At 40.8% G+C, this 19,046-nt stretch overlaps 2 protein-coding genes and 1 long non-coding RNA gene across 3 annotated transcripts; all 3 read left to right on the top strand.

Annotated features, from left to right (window-relative positions):
• Window positions 1–299: 299 nt before the first annotated feature.
• On the top strand, window positions 300–889 carry LOC139641242 (uncharacterized). Its single transcript, XR_011694976.1, has 3 exons — window positions 300–404; window positions 533–672; window positions 771–889. It is a non-coding gene; the product is annotated as an uncharacterized lncRNA (long non-coding RNA).
• Window positions 890–1,510: 621 nt separating this feature from the next.
• On the top strand, window positions 1,511–4,766 carry lama3 (laminin, alpha 3). The gene is made up of 11 exons (XM_071515531.1): window positions 1,511–1,580; window positions 1,716–1,832; window positions 1,973–2,117; window positions 2,281–2,405; window positions 2,735–2,915; window positions 3,152–3,301; window positions 3,633–3,798; window positions 3,911–4,038; window positions 4,150–4,243; window positions 4,350–4,472; window positions 4,568–4,766. Exons 1-11 carry the CDS (start codon window positions 1,528–1,530, stop codon window positions 4,711–4,713), a joined length of 1,428 nt encoding a protein of 475 aa, XP_071371632.1. The 5' UTR covers window positions 1,511–1,527; the 3' UTR covers window positions 4,714–4,766.
• Window positions 4,767–6,540: 1,774 nt separating this feature from the next.
• ttc39c (tetratricopeptide repeat domain 39C) lies at window positions 6,541–15,860 on the top strand. Its single transcript, XM_071515577.1, has 14 exons — window positions 6,541–6,686; window positions 7,808–7,856; window positions 9,837–9,965; window positions 12,103–12,217; window positions 12,808–13,168; window positions 13,834–14,002; window positions 14,330–14,423; window positions 14,523–14,630; window positions 14,720–14,829; window positions 14,923–15,046; window positions 15,149–15,246; window positions 15,364–15,468; window positions 15,577–15,615; window positions 15,771–15,860. The coding sequence occupies exons 1-14, from the start codon at window positions 6,541–6,543 to the stop codon at window positions 15,858–15,860; spliced, it is 1,737 nt and encodes a 578-aa protein (XP_071371678.1).
• Window positions 15,861–19,046: the final 3,186 nt, after the last annotated feature.

Here is a 19,046-nt window from a genome sequence, read left to right as displayed (position 1 = left end):
CGTAAAAAACCCAGAGAAGAAAAGGAGAAGACTGTTCAAGTTCCACACAAACAGCCGAGAGACAAATGCCTTGTTATTCTACATTGGAAATGAAGTACGATGCTTCTAACTGAGTTGAATGGATTTGACCAAAATAAAGCAGCACCAGTCAAACACTTGTGCTAGCAATTACATATAAATACTCATAAATGTAATCAGCATAGTGGAACACTGTGTCTGTTCAACATTAATCGGTAAACACTGCCTTTATATATCTTCAGTACTACACTTTAATGTCCTTTTTTTTTCATCTTTTACAGGATTCTTACTTCTGTGTCTTTATGGAGAGAGGCCATCTTGTGTTGCAAAGAAAACAAGCCAACCAAGCGCTCAAAGCTCAGACTGATGAAAAAGTGTCTCTCTTTGTAAGATCAGCTAAACTGTTGCTTTCATGTTACATTAACCTAGACATCATTCGGTGCAAGCATTTTGCATTCAGTCTGTTGTTCCGTTTAAAAACTGTATTACTATAAAACAAAGTCTTCTTTCACAGAACAAGAATTTTATAATTGACATGGATGCCAACCTTACTGTGCACTATGGACCAAAGCAAATCACTCTCACAGGCTTCATTAAAACTGAAGTCTACAGAAGTTATTACATTGGGGGTCTACCAGCACAAATCAGGGAGAGGTAATAAAACATGTGCTAATCAAACATGCAGCATTCAAATATTCATAGCAAATGAGTGTTTTATACTATATCTGTCTATTTGTGCCTTTGAATCCCAGCGATAACGTCACAGCTCCACCACTGAGAGGATGTGTGGATCACCTGACAGCCAATGGTCAATATGTTGAGTATCACAGGACCATCGGCGTAGGTGTTGGATGTCCAGTCTCACTGCTGGTAAACTAAAAGAAATGACCATGATTCATGACTATTCGCAGTTGCATATATTAGACTGAACATTGAACATTGAAAATATCTTATACTGTATATTAATTATTTTGTTAAAGTAAGTAATAAGTGAATTCAGTGTGTTTTACTCAGTCTTTATTGCTTGATAGTGGGCAGGATTTGTCTCAAAAGGGGGCCGCCACAGAAGACTTTTGCCTATGGGGCCTCCAGCAGTTTAGAGCCAGCCCTGATTGTTAATGTTTCATGCGTATTACAGGGTGTTCGTAAAGCTACGTATGATTCAGTTGTGTCTGTGAACACTCTGGGTGTCTGGGACAAGCCGCCGGTCATGGTCTCTCTGGGGTTCAGAACCTCAGAGAAACATGGAGCTCTTCTCCGGAGCAGCTATCAGGTAAACTCTGTGTGTCTCAGGTCCAGATTCAAATAATAATCACTGGCTAAAGACCAAGAGCAAGATTATTTTTCAAAAAGAAGTGTGACATGATACATGAATTCCTGGATTAAGTGATTATATTCATAATTTCCTACCCTCCTCAGGACTCTACCTCTGTCCACGACATCCAGCTGTCTTTGGTTGATGGCCATGTAGTATTTAATTGTGACAATTACATATTGAAGTCGCCCAAAATGTACAGTGATGGAAGCTGGCATTACTTGTCAGCAGTGAGGAGCCCCTCAGGGTAAGACGTGTCTCTTTTCTTTGTAACTCCAAATAAAATGTTCTGCTAACTGTTATGTTATGAATCACACACTATAGAATGTATATTTTCTTTAATACATACATCACATTACTAACCCTCTTATGGTTTCCTCAGGTTGGAGATGAGCATTGATAATGTAAATGTGGGTCAGGGACAGACACTCAAGCCCTCGGAGCTAACTTTGGGAGGAGAGAAATTCAAAGGCTGCATTGCTAACCTTTATACAAGGAGGTTGGTCAACATTAGAAAGCTACTTTACATTATTTTGAAATGCCACAGATGTAATATTAATGTTTTTTGACTTCTTAAAATAGCATTTCTCATGTAATTATGTTTTTTTCCATTTTACAAAAATCTTTAATCTAACACAGGCTTGACCTGAGCTTTTTACCTGCTGATCTAAGCTCATTGTCACAAATGGGAGATGTAGTCCTTGGCATGTGTCGTCTTAATCCCTCTTCACAAGCCATGACTCTGCCAGCACCCCTTCTGCAAAGGCCCCAGAGACACAAAACTGTGAGCACAAGAATACACTCTTCCCACATTATTGAAAAAAATCTTTGAACTTATAATCACAAATAGTCCAGATACATTGAACCCAATGATATTATTTTGTTCCATATTCTGTTATTATTTTATAATTAAATAATAACACAGGTCTGTCTCTGCTGTGTTTCAGATTCGGGCTCAGAGTGCCACCAAAGCCAGTCGGTGTAGACATCCGGCACAACATGGACAATACCGGCTGTCCGAGCTGCACAGCTGGCTCAGTTACAACATCCCTCCTGAAGACCTCAATTACAGGTAATATTAGCCATGTGCAAACACTGAAATACATTGTAAGTTCTTGCATCTGTGGAATTTATCATATGGTTATTGTCTATTTTACTTTGTCCTAAGAATCAATTGTGGGGTTTCTTTGTGGACTCAACAATTGGGGTATCATATGCCAAATACTTGTGATATTGTAGATTTGAATCATTTATTGCATGTCATCCTCACTTTCCGTGTATGGTGTCTAATGAAACATTCATTCATTTCTGTTTTTCCATTCATTCATTTGTTCATTCGTAAGAAATCAGAGAAATCCAGTTGAACTTCGGTGTTGTTCTCCCTCCTCTTGTGCGTCTCAGGCCTCACTTCTCACTTGAAGTCAGAACCAGGTCGTCTAAAGGACTGCTGCTCCACGTCTCGGGGAAAGGAGACATTTCCCTGCTGGCTCTGTTTATGGCCAACGGCAAGATCAAGCTGTCACTTGGGCAAAACAGAATCATCCAGCATAAGAAGAAGAGCAACGATGGAAACTGGCACAGAGTGATTACAATTCAGAGTGCATATACAGGCAGCATAATTCTTGCCTAATCATTTCTGTATCTTTTCAGTCTCCTATAGGCCGCAGATAATTCAATTTCCAGCATGTTGATTTATATCTCTTCAAACACAACAGTGATCCTGACCTTACTGTAAATTTGTTTAGCTGAAGCCTGTAGCTGAGTGATTTGTTTTGAATCAATTCCCTTGTCTGACAGATTATCTCTCTGTATGTGCAGGTTGTGTTCAGCGTGGAGAGAAACACTTTCCATCTGCTTGTTGATGGAATCCGCGTGACTGACGGTGCCTTGTCTAACGATGAGGGATCGTCTTTAGATCTGCACAATCCTGTATATTTGGGAGGAGTTCCTAAACACAAAACCTCAAACGTGTGTATCTTACTTCATGGTTATTTTTTACACCCATGTCACACATTTGCCTGCACATTGTTTGTTTCTAGTCTATTTTTACTGAATTGATCCTGGCCAAATAAGTAAGCACATCATGTACATTTAAGAAAGTTTCCCCATAGGGAGCAATTAAATTTCCTCTCCTCTCCTCTCCTCTCCTCTCCTCTCCTCTCCTCTCCTCTCCTCTCCTCTCCTCTCCTCTCCTCTCCTCCTCTTCTCTCCTCTCCTCTCCTCTCCTCTCCTCTCCCCTCCTCTCCTGTGTTATTGTTGCTGTTGTAACTTACACTAAAATCTAAAATGCCTCTCTCAGGGACACCTCATTCCCAAGGAAAGTGTTATTGGCTGTATACGGGATTTCAAACTGAATGAGGTATTAGTTGGGGAACCCGTGGCCAGTCGTGGAGTTTCACCCTGCCTTGACAGACTCTCAGAGACTGGGACGTACTTTGGGGGGAACGGTGGTCATATCGTCTTAGGTTTGACAGTGTTTTATTTCATAGATCCAAACGTATTGCATTATTTCTATTTTGTCAGTGTATGCTTGGTGCAAAACATTGACCTCAAATCTGATAAATATTTGTGTTCTAGATAAGTACTTCACTGTAGGCTCTCGTTTTGAGTTGGCCTTTGAGCTGCGGCCGCAGCATCTGACAGGCCTTCTCTTCCACGTCCAAAGCCACAAGACCAGCCTGAATGTGTTCTTAAGGGACAACAAGGTAAAACCTTGAAACTTTTGGAAATGATGAATGTGGGTCATGTGTGTGGAGACAATGACTCAAAAGACAATCACAATGACTGCTTGTACACATTGCTATCTGACTTTCTAGGTTGGTGTCAAAGTGAATGATGGTAGCGGTGTTGTCAGTGTCTCAGTGATTCCTCATCAAAACCTGTGCGACGGCAACTTTCATGTGGTTACAGGTGCGACTTCTCACCCTAGCAGCAGTATACAGACTATTTCATACCTGTGTGGCTATCAATTTTAAAATGTCCTCTTACAGTAATACTGCTCTGCTTTGTCCCTCAGTGTCCAAACAGCACAAAGTTATCAAACTAGTGGTGGACTCCGTCTCTGAGCAGAAAGCAGGTTCCTCCTCGTCTGCTTCGTACTCAACGACACTGGATTCTCTTTACATTGGAGGCATCTCTGGTAAATCTATCAAACCTTTCATTGAGTATCAACATTTATGGAAAAACCTTCCCAGCATCTCATTCTTCTGTTTCTCCTTCCTCTCCTCCATGCAGGGACAACTAAGAGAAACAGCGTCCCTGTGTCCTCATCGTTTGTCGGCTGCTTGCGGAGCGTGAGAGTGAATGGGAGGCCGGTTGACTTTGAAGCAGCGTCCAGTGTGGTCGGCCCTGTGAGCGTCAATAAATGCCCTGCAGACTAAGGAGATGTGATCAATGAGTCACACACCAAATTAACTAGTTCTCTGAACTACTTTGTCAGTGTGTTTGCCTGTTGTCTATTGTCCAGAGATAGAAGGAAATAACAGTAAATACAGTAAATGAGTAAATGAGTTGTTTGTTGTTAATAAAGCATACATCACATTGTCTGAGCTTGGGTTTGAAATGCTGTTTGGAAATGATCTGATGATTCTAGATTTTTTTTCAATTGTCTTCTGAGAGTCTCTAGAAAATAAATCCCCTTAATATAATTAGTTAGATATAATTTGATCTTAAGTGATACATTTCACTCCCATGTTTTGCAGAACACAACTGCACAGCTCCTATTTGTTTGTATTAGACCCTTCACTTCATGGGCACAGTAACAGACCGGGGTCAAAATGTATTAGTGTTTGTTTCAATGCCTTGACATGACAATATACTGAGTAGTGCTGAGACAATCACAGGAAAGTCAATTTAATGTAGTTTTCTGTGATCAACAACCTAAATGACAGTAGGCTACCTGAGTTCTTCTGATGAAATAGTCGGCTCCCATCTGGTGCCTGAAACAAATTCTAAAAATATTTGCAAAAACTGTTTGATCCATATCTGTATAACATGAATACAGAAACCACTGTTCAAAAGTCACCAGCACCACCTAATCATTGTGGGACTGCGATGGCTCTCAGTGTGTAGAAACAGGCTGCTTCACTGTGGTTTGTCTCACACAAAGCCCGGACCCCCGGGTCTGTCATCTATCATTTATTCATAGAGGGTGCACTAATGTGTGTCTAATGCATATCTGGCCTTACTTCTCTTACCCACACTATGCAGAGCAGAATGAACAGCAGAGTGCATTTAGAATACACCTGTCTATTTTTTATCAGTTGGATGTATTTTTATTTCCACCCTTATTCACATCAAATAGCTTGGCTCATATAGGACAATACTGGAGAATTTCTTGGAATTTCTTGTTGTGGTTTAGTGGCAGACTGGGGTATCCATCCATCCTGACCACGTGCCTCACTTGCCAGGATAAGACAGTACCAACATGCCACGTCATGACATACAAGCCCACAGATAGGTGATAAGCACCTATTAGATCATTTCAAATACGATCAATTAAGCTCGAGCTTTCTCTTGATCCTCTTTACCTGCCTTTTATGAGCCCGGTGTGAACACAATGTGACCGCACGAGGCTGCTCAGAGTGATGAGTGTGTTTATTGGCTGATGCCTGGAGGAGAGGGCTGAGCCTGTGAGTGCGGAGGGAGGCAGTCGGGGGGAAGCTGTGTTTGCACACGGACTGCCGGCTGATAGGATGCAGGTTCATCTCAGCGGTCCTCATCTTTAATGCCTCCCGGAGATGCGCTGTGCGTTATGACGACAGGCCGTTTGACGAGTATTACGTGGGACTGGCGGAGAAGCAGAGCAGCCTGGCTTCTTGTTATGTAATTCATCGGACGCAGCAACGCCGAGAGAAGCTGGGGGAAAAAACTGACGAATGGCTAATCTGATGAACCATAAAGGACGCTGTAGTGACATATGATTGAACGCACAGAAGTCTGCAGTTGGCAGGTAAAATGATAATTGTAAATCGTTGGAGTGCAGCCTAACTGAGCCCGTCTGGGCAGCCGGTGGCCTGTAAGGTGCCCAGACGTCTGGAGTCTGTGGTTGCTGCACAATTTTTTTGCCGACCAGGGCGCGTCTCTGTTTTAATCTGTCTTCTACAGGCGACATAAACCAATGCGGGTTTGTTTTAGAGAAGAAATAGGATCATATTTTGTTCTCCATTGCACTGATTTAACCAAACAGCCAATAAGCTGTATAAACAATGGCGGGCCCCGAGCAGTCCCAGCAGCAGAAGCAGGTAGAGGAGAAGGCAGAGCGCATAGATGATGCTGAGCTGGCTCTCCAAGGCATTAACATGCTGCTCAACAACGGCTTCAAGGAAAGCGACGAGCTGTTCAGAAGATACAGGTAAGATGATTTTTCATCTTTCATCATCACTGGACATAATCTGTTGCATCCTCTTGGGATAAGTATAAGCCTATTACATGAGCACGAATAAGAGGATTTTCTAAGCAAAATCTGTTTGGCTATTTAATTAAACACAGTTAAGTGAAGTCTAAAACATCGTTATTGAGTACAATTAAAAAATAGCCTTTTACTGTACAAGTCGACTTTAATTAGCTAGAATAGACTATAGTTAACCCATGGCTCTATTCTAATTCAAATAATTATAGAATTATTTGGACTGATTCGGGGACTATTTCCATAAAGTGATTAAGCCTAGAATTGTGTTTCTCATGTGCAAGATAACTGCTGAAATCTGTGTACAAGACCTTGTCCTGATACCTGTACCGGCCTGTATCAGTTACTTCCTAGTGAGTCCCAGTAACCTCTAGGTGTCAGTCTCACCTGTGATTCCCTGGCAGCCTCCCATTTGGCAGGTTTCACAGAGAACACCTCAGATATCAGTTTCTAGCAGAGAGATGATATTTCAGAGAGGTTATGATATGTGTCTGAGAGGCTCAACAGGAGCCCAGTGCAATACGCACCATTCACATCCATGCACTTATGTATATGCTAAGCAGGTGACCAGGGTGTGGATTATACACATATATTGATCATCTAACACTATTTCATTCAGACATTTGCAGTTTGTGTCGTCTCATTATTCCCCTCACTATCAAATGGGTGACAATTAGGCAACCACTCACACCCCTGACAACCCTCATGACAAGCTGAATGGGTGGCTGTGACTGTGAATGGAAGGCTTAAAGGGCTCCCAGTAATCAAGCTCTATTTGTGCCAGGAGGAGAAATTACCACCTTCAGGGCTAATTTTAGCTCCCAAATTAAGCAAGACGTTCACCCTCCATGGGACTCTGGGTGCTGAGACAGAGGATTGGGCTGGAAGTTCCTCTGATAGGCCTCAGGCAGAGAAAATACTCTTTTAGTAGAGCCAAAACTCTAGGAAATGGATATTTGGAATTTTATTGCCATTTCACTTGCTTAGTGTGTAATTATTTTGTTTTTCTCTAATTCTCCGCTCTGTTGCTCCCATCATGTTTCCTCGTTTCTGCTCTCTCTCTGTAGGACTCACAGCCCACTGATGAGCTTTGGGGCCAGTTTTGTCAGTTTCTTGGTGAGTTTCCTCCTGTATGGGGATAAATGATAAAAGATTGGATTGTCTACTACTGTGTACATGCGCTGCAGCAGTAACAATTTAAACAGATACTGAAGTAAAAGAGGCCAAGCAATATACTAGATAATCCTCACTGTATCCTCACTGTTAATATAAACTAACCTCATTTATATTAACTGCAGACACCCGAAATTATGTGTACAGACAGTAATTAACATAAGTATGCTATTTACAAATACACTCTATTGAATGTGCGCTGCTGTTTGGAAGTCCTTGTGTTGGAGTTATTTCAGTTCAGAATTGGCCATACCACACATTTTGGAAGGCATGAATATTTCATATTTCTAAATGAGCTTTCCCCTGATATTTCAATGTTTTTCAGTCATCCAAACACTGCCTCAGATTAATGAGCGTCTGCAGTTTAGAGTTTCTTCAAAGGAGAGTTGGCATTCCGACAGCAGTTTTTAAGATAATACAATTAGTCTGATTGAACTGAAATAAATGAAATAGTTATTATTATTATTATTATTGTATAGATGTTTATTGTGATTGCTGTGTCATATGTCGATATGATATGATAATAGGTTGTGTGATTAGTTTTATCTATCTGTCTATCTATCTATCTATCTATCTATCTATCTATCTATCTATCTATCTATCTATCTATCTATCTATCTATCTATCTATCGTTATGTGAGTTAGATTGAAACCCATGCAGTCATAGTCAAAAATTTATTTTATTCCCATAAGAACACTCTGCTGCACCAGGGAAACTCTTTTGCAGGTATTTGTTGAAACCTCCTGAGTGTTCATTAATTTACTCTAATGTCCTTAACAATTTAAATTAAAGCAAAAGAAAGAGAAGAACATGGTGTGAGAAAGACAGCATGTAAAAAAGAGCTAGAGGACATATTACGCAACCTTAAAGCATTAGTATGCTATGTAATTTGTCAAAGGCATCGCATCATCATGGACTGCCTTGAGTGAGTTGAGTGAGAAGACTTGCATCATCGTCACCACTGGTGTCCACTCCCTTGCTTTTCAATCCATTACCATAATGGATGCATCTTCATCTCAAAAATAATACTGTTGTTGCAGAGAGACACATTTCTGTAGTGATGTGTTGGTCGCTGAGGGAGAGAGGGATTTTCCACCACATGGTCACACAGCAGCTGTCACTGACCCTTTACTCTGATGCACCATGAGGCCACAGATGATGTCATCCTCTGTCCCCGCATGCAGAACTGCCCTGAAGGCAGCGGGGGTCGTGAGATCTGACCATGAAGGCAGCGGTCATACATGCGTATGATTCAGTAGTTTAATAACGCACATGCATACGGAGCGCATGCCACAGTTATACAGTAAAATAATTCAGACAGTGCAATGTGAAACCACAAAAATCATTGTGCTAAATATGTTTTTTTATTTTTGGTATTTCCTCCCTAATCTATTTAGGATTATTCTCTCCCCAGTTAAAGATGATCTCAAAGGAAAAGTTTCAACAACAATAACTGAACAAAGACTGTTTGACTGTCAGCTGGGTGGCCTATTTCCGTCTCCATATAGACATACTGTATACTGGTTGAAAGATTATTAGAAAAGCTGTATGTATTTTTCATACGATACACAGACAGAGGCAATACAGATGTCGCTGGGTTCCTCCATTCATTCTTATAGAGAAAGGGCCCTTTGTCAAGGCCGTGCTTTTTAAGACCATTATGCAATCCTCCTTCACTCCTATTACAACACATTTTGTTTTGTAAGCCTGCTCAAGCATTTATCTGGTCTGTAAAACACAATTTAACCACAAAACAATAATGCACCTTTGTAATACATCAATGCAATAGTGTTTTTTATTTTTTCACTGAAGCTAGTACATACATTTTTCAATTATGGCTTTTTTGGTTATTATTTTCCAAATGCTTCCTTGAATAAAAGCAGACCAGTGTTGTTATGGCTGTTTGCTGTGTTGCACTGCAGAATGCCATGATGACGTTTGAGGAGGAGAAGATGCAGACGGCCTGCGACGACCTGAGGACCACTGAGAAGCTGTGTGAAAGTGACAGCGCCGGCGTCATCGAGACAATCAGAAACAAGATTAAGAAGAGTGTGAGTGAGAACTATTGTCAAAACAAGTCAGAGTGTATCGTTGTATTGACTATTGTAAGAAGGGGTAACAAGACAGATACCCAGACAATTACTTACTTCTAAACTGTGTTTTAAAAAGCTGGCATAGTTGAGCAGGCCTTTAATGAAAATCAAGTGATATTGATAATACCAATTCACACATTGGATAGATTTGTCATTTATTCTGTCAACACTTTTCAGGTAACCCTTCCTTACTGTCACCCTTAGCACTACATGTTTACCAGAAAAAGACTAGGTAAACCAACTAAATACATGCTAAGAAAATATAACAAATGAAAATCATATTAAATATATTAAATCAAACATAATAGCTCACTATTATAACCTAACAACAAATGTTACTGCTAAGATACAAGGCCGACTACAGCAATGTTACATCCCCATGAAAGGATTTAGCCCACTTTAGTCCAACAACCAATATGGGCGTCCACCTACATATTCCTCATGTCACTCAAGGGTCAATGAAACATTTTTCATGATAGAGGATTTAATTTATAAAACAATAATCCAAACCCTGTGCTTCTGCTATATATAGTTCAAAAGTTATGAATGATCTTATCATATAAAAGGGAAATGGAATCAATTCCATTGCTGCCTGTAATGTCATTTTCATAATGGTTATTTTCATGCTACAGTGCAACACCACAAATGCAGCTATGAGCGTCTTCTAAACCATTCATTACAAATGTACAAACTAACGTATCATTCTTTATAATAATAATACAAAGTCAAATGAATCTTCTCCTCAAGAGAAAAATCTGAACAATAAAGTCAAACATTAGAGTTTATACAAAAAATACTATACAGGAAATACTAATACAGGAAAGCATACTCCTTTTTATGTAAACAACAAATGTCCTATAGCTAATATATTACTTAATCTACAATTAGGTTGGCATTCAAATGATTTAGACCACATCATTGCCACTCAGTAAAGAAACTTGTCCACAACTGAATCTCTTCTACTACAGTGTCAGTGATGAAGAGGAGGGGCAGGAATTCACCTGAGCTTACTGCCAATATAATACACTCCAGATAGATCGCTTAACACAACATGATACTCAGCAGCAGCAAATTTGAAAGGAAAGAATCACGGCTACATTTTGGCCAGTTAAAATGTTATGATTGGATTTACCTCAGATTTGTTGCCAGAGACTTCAGATGGGGCTGCTGAGGACTTAAACCGTTCTGTGAATGGTGCAGTGAAAGCTATTACTTTCACCAGCGCTGGCACACATCTGTTCCAGCCAATACCTGTGGAACTGAAGACAAACCAGAGGCTAAATATATATGTTAATACAGCAACATACAGTTTGACGTTCTTTTGACCCAAAGGTTATCCAATTGCAGATCCATGTTATATAATCCTTTTTTTTTTGCTTTTAATTACCAAAAATCCTACAGTCTTTTATTGACATCACTAAATGCAGATACCTTCTAGTAAGCATAAAAATCTCTGGTACTAGTTTATTTTGGTAGTGTTACCATCCTAAACTTGTGCAACTGCAATATAGTTACTTGAACTGACAAGTAATACCAGAGATTTTTTCTAAGTAATTCACCTGTTTCTAATTATTTACCTACTTAGTTACAGCTGCAATTACTTGGAAAGTACCAACCCTAACCCTAACCACTCTTAAAATGTTTTTACCTGGTAAATACTTAGTACTTAGGTTGGGCTACCATTTTTCGTATGATTCATATTTTCCAATGTACAGTATATCAACAGTGTTCTTTTTTGCTCCATTGCCACTGGACAAACAGCGCCCCAACCTTGCTGACTGTATCTCCCAACATCACAGCCCGAATACAATTCAGATAACAATGTTTAGAACCTCAGCGTCAGGCCTAATGTTGTTGGCCGCAGTGAGATCATGCCAAACCCACCCTAAAATTTAATTACTAGCTCTCTGAAATGTAATCAAGGAATAGAGTGAGGAGTGTGGGGTCCATTTAGCAGTGATGTCTTCCAGGGAAATCCATGATCATTTTGGCTGATGGCCACTGGGGAAACGCTCTAGTGTCAGACCGTGTGTTTATAATGCTCTCTGAATGTGTGTGTGTGTGTGTGTGTGTGTGTGTGTCTGTCATATGTCAGATGGACTCCCAGAGGTCGGGGGTTGTGGTTGTCGACCGGCTGCAGAGACAGATTATTGTTGCCGACTGTCAGGTCTACCTCGCTGTGCTCTCCTTCGTCAAGCAAGAACTCTCAGGTAATCAGTTTTAACCCACTAGACAAACTCAGTGAATGCTTTAGTTTGGTTAATGGTGTGAATTAGTGTGAATTTTTACGTCTGGCCACCATGCTGCATGGTACGCAGGACATTATGTCATCATGGCGGCATCTGTGTGTAGACGCATTCTTGTGAACACACTAACTCAAGAACAATACATGATAAAAACTTAATATTTACACCACAGGTTCCCCCTATAGAGTAGATGATCCGATTAGATTTTGGAGCACCTTGCTGGATACATTTGCATATTAATGAGGAAAAACTGATTTTCTTGAAACTACTATAACTCCTCAGTGCTTTAAGATACAGAGTTCATATTAATACTGCCTATGTGTTAATGTGGAAAAAGTATGTTGACTTGCATTGCAATGCATTAATTTGCTTAATTAATGGTCTCAATAGCTTAACTGGTTACGTTTAATATATCATGGTGATTACTGCGGGACATTAGGCAGCTTAAGTGCCTCTTGTTTGATTGTGTAACTTCTACCACTGTAATTTTTTTGATGATTGACAAGCTTTTGCAGTACCTAATTAAAAGTACCCCACTCTATTTCCACCAACAGCATATATCAAAGGAGGCTGGATCCTTCGTAAGGCCTGGAAAATGTACAACAAGTGCCACAGTGACATCAGCCAGCTGCAGGAGGCATGTCAGAGGAGATCCTCCATCCACCAGGAGTCGCTCTCCACTGACAACGCCAACCACAACGCACCAGTGGAGAACGGCGTGACGGCCGAGGCCCTGGACCGGCTCAAGGGCTCCGTCAGCTTCGGTTACGGCCTGTTCCACCTGTGCATCTCCATGGTACCACCGCACCTGCTCAAGATTATCAACCTGCTCGGTTTCCCTGGCGACCGTCTCCAGGGCTTGTCCTCCCTGATGTATGCAAGTGAGAGTAAGGACATGAAGGCCCCCCTAGCTACGTGAGTAGGACTGGGTTGTATCACTTCTTAGAGAGAGAGAGAGAGAGAGAGAGAGAGAGAGAGAGGAGAGAGAGAGAGAGAGAGAGAGAGAGAGAGAGAGAGAGAGATGAGTTTGTTGACTCAGGTCATTTAAGGGTCAAAAACATTGGAATAGAGTGCAAAAAAGACTTTCTTCAGTAAAATTTGTGTTATTAATTTGATTTAGGATGATGTGTCCTGTTGTTTTGTATGATAAACTATACAGCTATATAACAATAGTTAATATAAGAAAATACTTTGTGGATCCAGTGGGAAAATTGGGTAAGCAGTAGTTCCTATACCGGGAGTCTAACCTATAGGTCACCTGGGTGAAAACCAAGAATCTTAAACACTAGACCCTGTGCAACTATGGACTACATAATTACTTTCCCCAAATCCTCAGCAAAGAACTAGCTCTGGTAATCCTCTTGCTGTGTTCAAAATAACATATGACCCATGCTTATTTTGACCTGGCCTTATGAAGCAAAGACCTAGCTGCTTCTGGCCTGTTTTGCCATCACTATATATGAAAGTGAACTATGCTGCCAAATTAGGAACTGCAAATTTACTTCCCATAAACTTACAGTTTATTGCAGATTAAGCCCATTTTGACTTGTGTATCACAGCAGTCTTGTTTTGTTGCTCAGGTTGGCCCTCCTGTGGTACCACACAGTAGTGCTGCCTTTCTTTGCTCTGGATGGCTCAGACACACACGCAGGTCTGCTGGAAGCCAAAGCCATCCTACAGAGAAAGTCGGTGGTTTACCCCAACTCCTCCCTCTTCATGTTCTTTAAAGGACGGGTTCAAAGGCTAGAGGTAGGTACAGCTGGTGGGTTAAGTGATGATAAGTGACAGCTAAACATTACTTTAAGAAGTGGGTTGCTTGCATTTGGAATGTTAATAAGCATTTGTCAAAGAAATAGACCTGGGTCTAAAATGTGGAATAGGCTTAACTTCCATCAGCAAGCGCATTAGCTCCTGTTAAGGCTCATTTAATATGCATGTCTGACAATTCATGAATTCACCACCATTTGATCGGCCATCTACTTATCTAACTCTCTCATTCAACATGCACTTGTAGTGTGTGTCTTTAAGATAATTATCGTTACCTGTTTGTTTGTGTGCTCTCTCCTCTATCCCCAGTGCCATATCAACAGTGCTTTGGCCTCTTTCCATGATGCATTAGAGCTTGCATCAGACCAAAGAGAGATCCAGCATGTGTGTCTCTATGAGATTGGTACGTGTCTTCTCATTAGGTTTGTCTTGACATACTGGCACTGGGCTCAGAGTGAGGAATTGATTTCATTCTGTCTTTATCTGCTTGTCTTTGTCTCAGGTTGGTGTAGTATGATAGAGATGAACTTTGGAGATGCATACCGGTCATTTGAGAGGCTGAAGAACGAGTCGCGTTGGTCGCAGTGCTACTATGCCTACTTGACCGGAGGTGAGCCTGTCACACCCTGACCAACACTTAAAACTGCCAGGAAGTTTCTTTTGTATATTCTAAATAGTCCTGTTTTTCCTTTTTCTCAGTGTGTCAGGGCGCTTCAGGTGACCTGGATGGAGCGAGTGGCGTTTTCAAAGATGTACAGAAGCTATTCAAAAGGAAGAACAACCAGATAGAGCAGTTTGCCCTCAAAAGGGTGGGTTATATTTTGCTGAAGATTTTGCCTTTTTTGACATTCATAACAGTGTGTCACAAAACATTTCCTTCTCTGTCTGATTCCTATCTGCAGGCTGAGAGACTGAGAAAGATCTCACCCACCAGAGAGCTGTGCATCCTCGGTGTAATTGAAGTGCTGTACCTGTGGAAAGCTCTTCCAAACTGTTCCTCCTCTAAGCTGCAGATGATGAATCAGGGTAAGTGTAACCCACAAGATTTACACCAACATAACCACCGTAGCTGTAGCAGTTTTCTAGGTTTCAGTTCATGTATTATGTTTTCCTCTTCTGTCTGTTCAGTGTTACAGAGTTTAGATGAGGCTTCATGCAGAGGCCTGAAACATCTCCTTCTTGGTGCCATTCACAAATGTCATGGAAATACTAAAGATGCTCTCCAGGTATGACTCTACATTGATTATGAATTACTATGCACAATGCATACAAACAATGGTAATGTTATATGTTAAAGCTAAAATATAATATCAAGTACTAATCTTGATCCACTTGTGATCCAGTCATTCCAGCTGGCTGCTAGAGATGAGTATGGACGGCAGATCAACTCGTATGTGCAGCCGTACTCCTTCTATGAGCTGGGATGTGTACTCCTCGCAAAACCAGAGGTGAGTCTGTCGCATGTTATTGGGTTTTTGTGACTGACTTATAAAGCAAAGAGGATATGAACACATACTGAAGTTTAACCCAGTCTTTTTGTTTGTATGTCAATCCAGACAGTGGGAAAGGGGAGATCATTGCTTCTTCAAGCAAAGGTAACATTTAGATTGTGCTCATCTAATATGCACATCATACTTCTTTTATTTTCCACACAGAAATACATTGCACACGCTACAAGCGATCATTGATTAAATTAAATGTCCTTAACAATTGGGAGTTTTGAATAAAAATTCATTTTTTTCCGTTTTAGGAGGATTTTACAGGCTACGACTTTGAGAACAGGCTCCACGTACGCATCCACTCAGCCCTGGCCTCATTGAAGGAAGTAGTGCCTCAGTGACCCCAGGAAGGGAAGTTGCAATGACTCAAGCTGTGCTCTTGATGAAAGCATGGCTTTTTACAATACGTTGAAAGCCATTCAAAACCACTGTACGACATTCTAGTGGACAGGCTCCTTTATTTTTCCATTTTAAGTGTTTTACACATCCAAATATAATAGCTAACAATGTCATAGCCAGTAACAATTCTCCTCATTAACTTGTGTATTCGGAAGATTTTAGTTGTGCCTCCCCCTCCCTTCAGTGAGCCATTCAGCACACACAAGCCTTTTGATGAGATCATCTCATTTAATGGTTACTTTACCATGAGTAGTATACTGGTGGTAGTGTTTTTTCACATTCTTTGAAAACATGCGAAAGACATTTAAGCATGTTACTCCAATAATGAAATAGAATTAATTGCCAGTTGTTTGTCATACTTCATATTACACAACAAGGTAAGGGGAAGATTTGTCAAATTTAATACTTGATTCTACTAGATGTTTGTTCTGATAAAGTATTCCATGGGTTGATCAATATTTAATTAGCAGTTTTTCCTGAGTTTTCTCAGAAATACTGTTTCTCTTACTTGAAATTCCCAACTATACTTGTCAAATTACCAGTGGTGTGACATGACTTTGTTATAATGTAAGTTGAACAGGGGCCACGCACATTTACACTTGGATAAAAAAATAACATCACTCTGAATTAATATTTGATAATAATAATCCAATTATGTAATTCAATTAAACTTCCATTGGATTTGATAAATAACAAAGCAAAATGTTAATCAGATTGCTATGGGTCACCTAAACACACACTTATCTACTCTCCTGAATAGTATTACTCACATTCAAGTAGTTTGACATGTAAAATACTTGTGACATCACCACACTTCACAATGCCCTGATGATGCTATGAACATGCATTTTTTTAATTTGAAACCAGTGGGCATTGATCTGTGCATTATGCATGGTATGGCAGGGTAACTGTGGCTCTAAAGACTGTACTGTAAATCAGACGTACCTGTATATCCATCCCCTCAAATACATTTGGTATTGATATACATACAGTACTGTAACTTTATCATGAAAAGGTGCTGCTAAATGTCAGCATAGTAAACACAAAAAACTGGCAACATATTTTGATAGTATTTTAGTGATACAGGCTTTTGTATCAGTCCATACTGGTGACGAGTTTATTTACCACAAAACAGAAGTTATACTTTATATTACAGGTGTCATTTATGCTATTAAATAATACTGCTTCCTTTTGGTGTGAATTTTGAACCCACGAGTCCTGTGATGGCCAGCATGATAGACAGCAGTATTGGTGATCAAGATGATTCAAATATGTGCTCTTGAATTGGACACAGAATAATAATTCTATGATAAGAGTGAGTTTAACCAATCTCTTCAGCTCAGTTACCTATATACGAACGATTCAAAGCAGGGTATCGCCTTTTATTAATGAGCACTCTGACGTACGGTCATCCAAGCAATAATAAGCAAACCAGAGGAGGGCACCTTCATTTAAAGAGGCTTTTGAAAATGACTATCACAGTGTGTTTCTCATCCCATGTGCAAGATTGTGTATGAATAGATTTGTTTTGCTCACACTAAGTTGGTTGGACACAGCCAGTCACCCCCTGTGATTGTGATGGATGTAAACTGTGGTAAATGTTGAGGCGACCGCTGAGCAAATGGTCAGCGCAGTACAAGTGATGTGACGTTATCAGTAAGATGTCACTTATCTGCTGTACCAAATACTGAGCTACTTTTGTCTTTGAAAGAATGTGTTTTGTTCATTTTGTCATGAGGTTTTGAACCTTGTTGAAATTGCGGTTACATGTAACAGGATGATGGCTTTCCCGTGTGTTTCTGAACTCAACAATAAACTGTTGTCCATTAATCTAGCAAAATATTGTGGCTTTTTTGTCCTCAGCATTCTTTTGTTTTAGAATCGCACTTTAGCTGGTAGATATGTAAAATGCATCATGGAGGACACAAGATCGCACAAGAATGCATACTGAGAAACACCTCAAATTACAAAATAGTAATGCCCATGACCCTTGGAGGCAGGACTTGACTAACTATGAAGTGATTTTCTATGACCTATTTGCTGGATGTCAGCTCCTTCTGAGCGACGAGATAGTGACAGTCATTGTTCAGACTTATAGATCCACAGTTTTATGCATAACCTCACTTTGACCATCACCTTTACCTCTAATGCCACATTGATTGTAAAACTTATCAAAGATGCACAGTGTGGACCTAGAGACACATATATGCACTAAGGAGATCCCCTTCAGAACAGCCCTGGAAGTGGCCACAGAGAGGGAAGGAGTGTTATTACCTCAATCACCTGATTCACAGTTTGATTGAGATAGGAAAGTTGAGTTCAGTCACAGAGACACACCTGTGTCCTCTGCTCTCTTGCACTCATCACTCATTGACACGGTATGTAATTAAAATGTTTGAACACTAGGAGGAGAACACAGTCCACCTACTGGCATAATCTGTACACATAGATGGTGCACTTGCGTTGTTTAAAGTCTCTTGGACAGCTTCATGTACTGTAGGTCCTGAGGGATGGACTCATTAGCGGACATACCCATAGCTGCAGTGGAGGGGGATTTGGATGCCAAACCTGCCTGACCATCTGCTTTGCTGGGTAACTGCCAAGGGAACCCTCTCATCAGACTGAGAAGTTCCACAAACCAACGCCTCCCCGGCCAATGTGGGGAAATCTGTAGATCTCTGTACCGCTAAGAGCTGACCCTGGAGGAGGAGAGCTATGAAATTGAGGTGTACAGCCTGCAGCTCTAAGACAGTGATGTGCTCAGAGGACCAAGGCGGCTCCTACAGGCCATTAACCATTTTGCCCTCACTGACAGCGCACCCATCCCATCAGAGAGGCTTCTGTGGTCACTAATGACCTCATGGATGGAATTTCCCACAGGGGAATATGCTGGGTCAGAAGTGTCCTGTTCCAGCAGAGGATGGCCTTGTCACGCCCTCGTCACTGTGATTCTCACTCGGGTTCCCACTTGGGTTGGAGGTGAAAAGAGTTAAGCTATCACTGGAGGGGCTGAGCTCTGAATATGCCCAAGGGAGTCACTGCAGTTACTGCAGATATCATATCCAGCAACATCTGAAACAGAGACAATGGCGACCGCTTGCCAAGGTGAAAGTGGTTTGGGAGAGCCG

This window comes from Centroberyx affinis, unplaced genomic scaffold (genome assembly GCF_046629955.1).
Source record: "Centroberyx affinis isolate AG114_WGS23_722 - 3 ecotype Tasmania unplaced genomic scaffold, CSIRO-AGI_Caff_v1 ptg000359l_1, whole genome shotgun sequence".
NCBI classification, from domain to species: domain Eukaryota; kingdom Metazoa; phylum Chordata; class Actinopteri; order Beryciformes; family Berycidae; genus Centroberyx; species Centroberyx affinis.
The sequence above is the reverse complement of the archived record's forward strand: the minus strand, read 5'-3'. Positions and strand labels throughout refer to the sequence as shown.

Bases quoted from the DNA above. Each gene is read 5' to 3' on its own strand.
- lama3 (XM_071515531.1), top strand. From the start codon at position 1,528: ATGTACAGTGATGGAAGCTGGCATTACTTGTCAGCAGTGAGGAGCCCC. The intron at 2,118-2,280 runs GTGAGCACAAGA...GCTGTGTTTCAG, and splicing joins GGCCCCAGAGACACAAAACT to ATTCGGGCTCAGAGTGCCAC. The intron at 4,473-4,567 runs GTAAATCTATCA...TCCTCCATGCAG, and splicing joins TTACATTGGAGGCATCTCTG to GGACAACTAAGAGAAACAGC.
- ttc39c (XM_071515577.1), top strand. From the start codon at position 6,541: ATGGCGGGCCCCGAGCAGTCCCAGCAGCAGAAGCAGGTAGAGGAGAAG. The intron at 9,966-12,102 runs GTGAGTGAGAAC...GTCATATGTCAG, and splicing joins GAAACAAGATTAAGAAGAGT to ATGGACTCCCAGAGGTCGGG. The intron at 12,218-12,807 runs GTAATCAGTTTT...TTCCACCAACAG, and splicing joins CGTCAAGCAAGAACTCTCAG to CATATATCAAAGGAGGCTGG.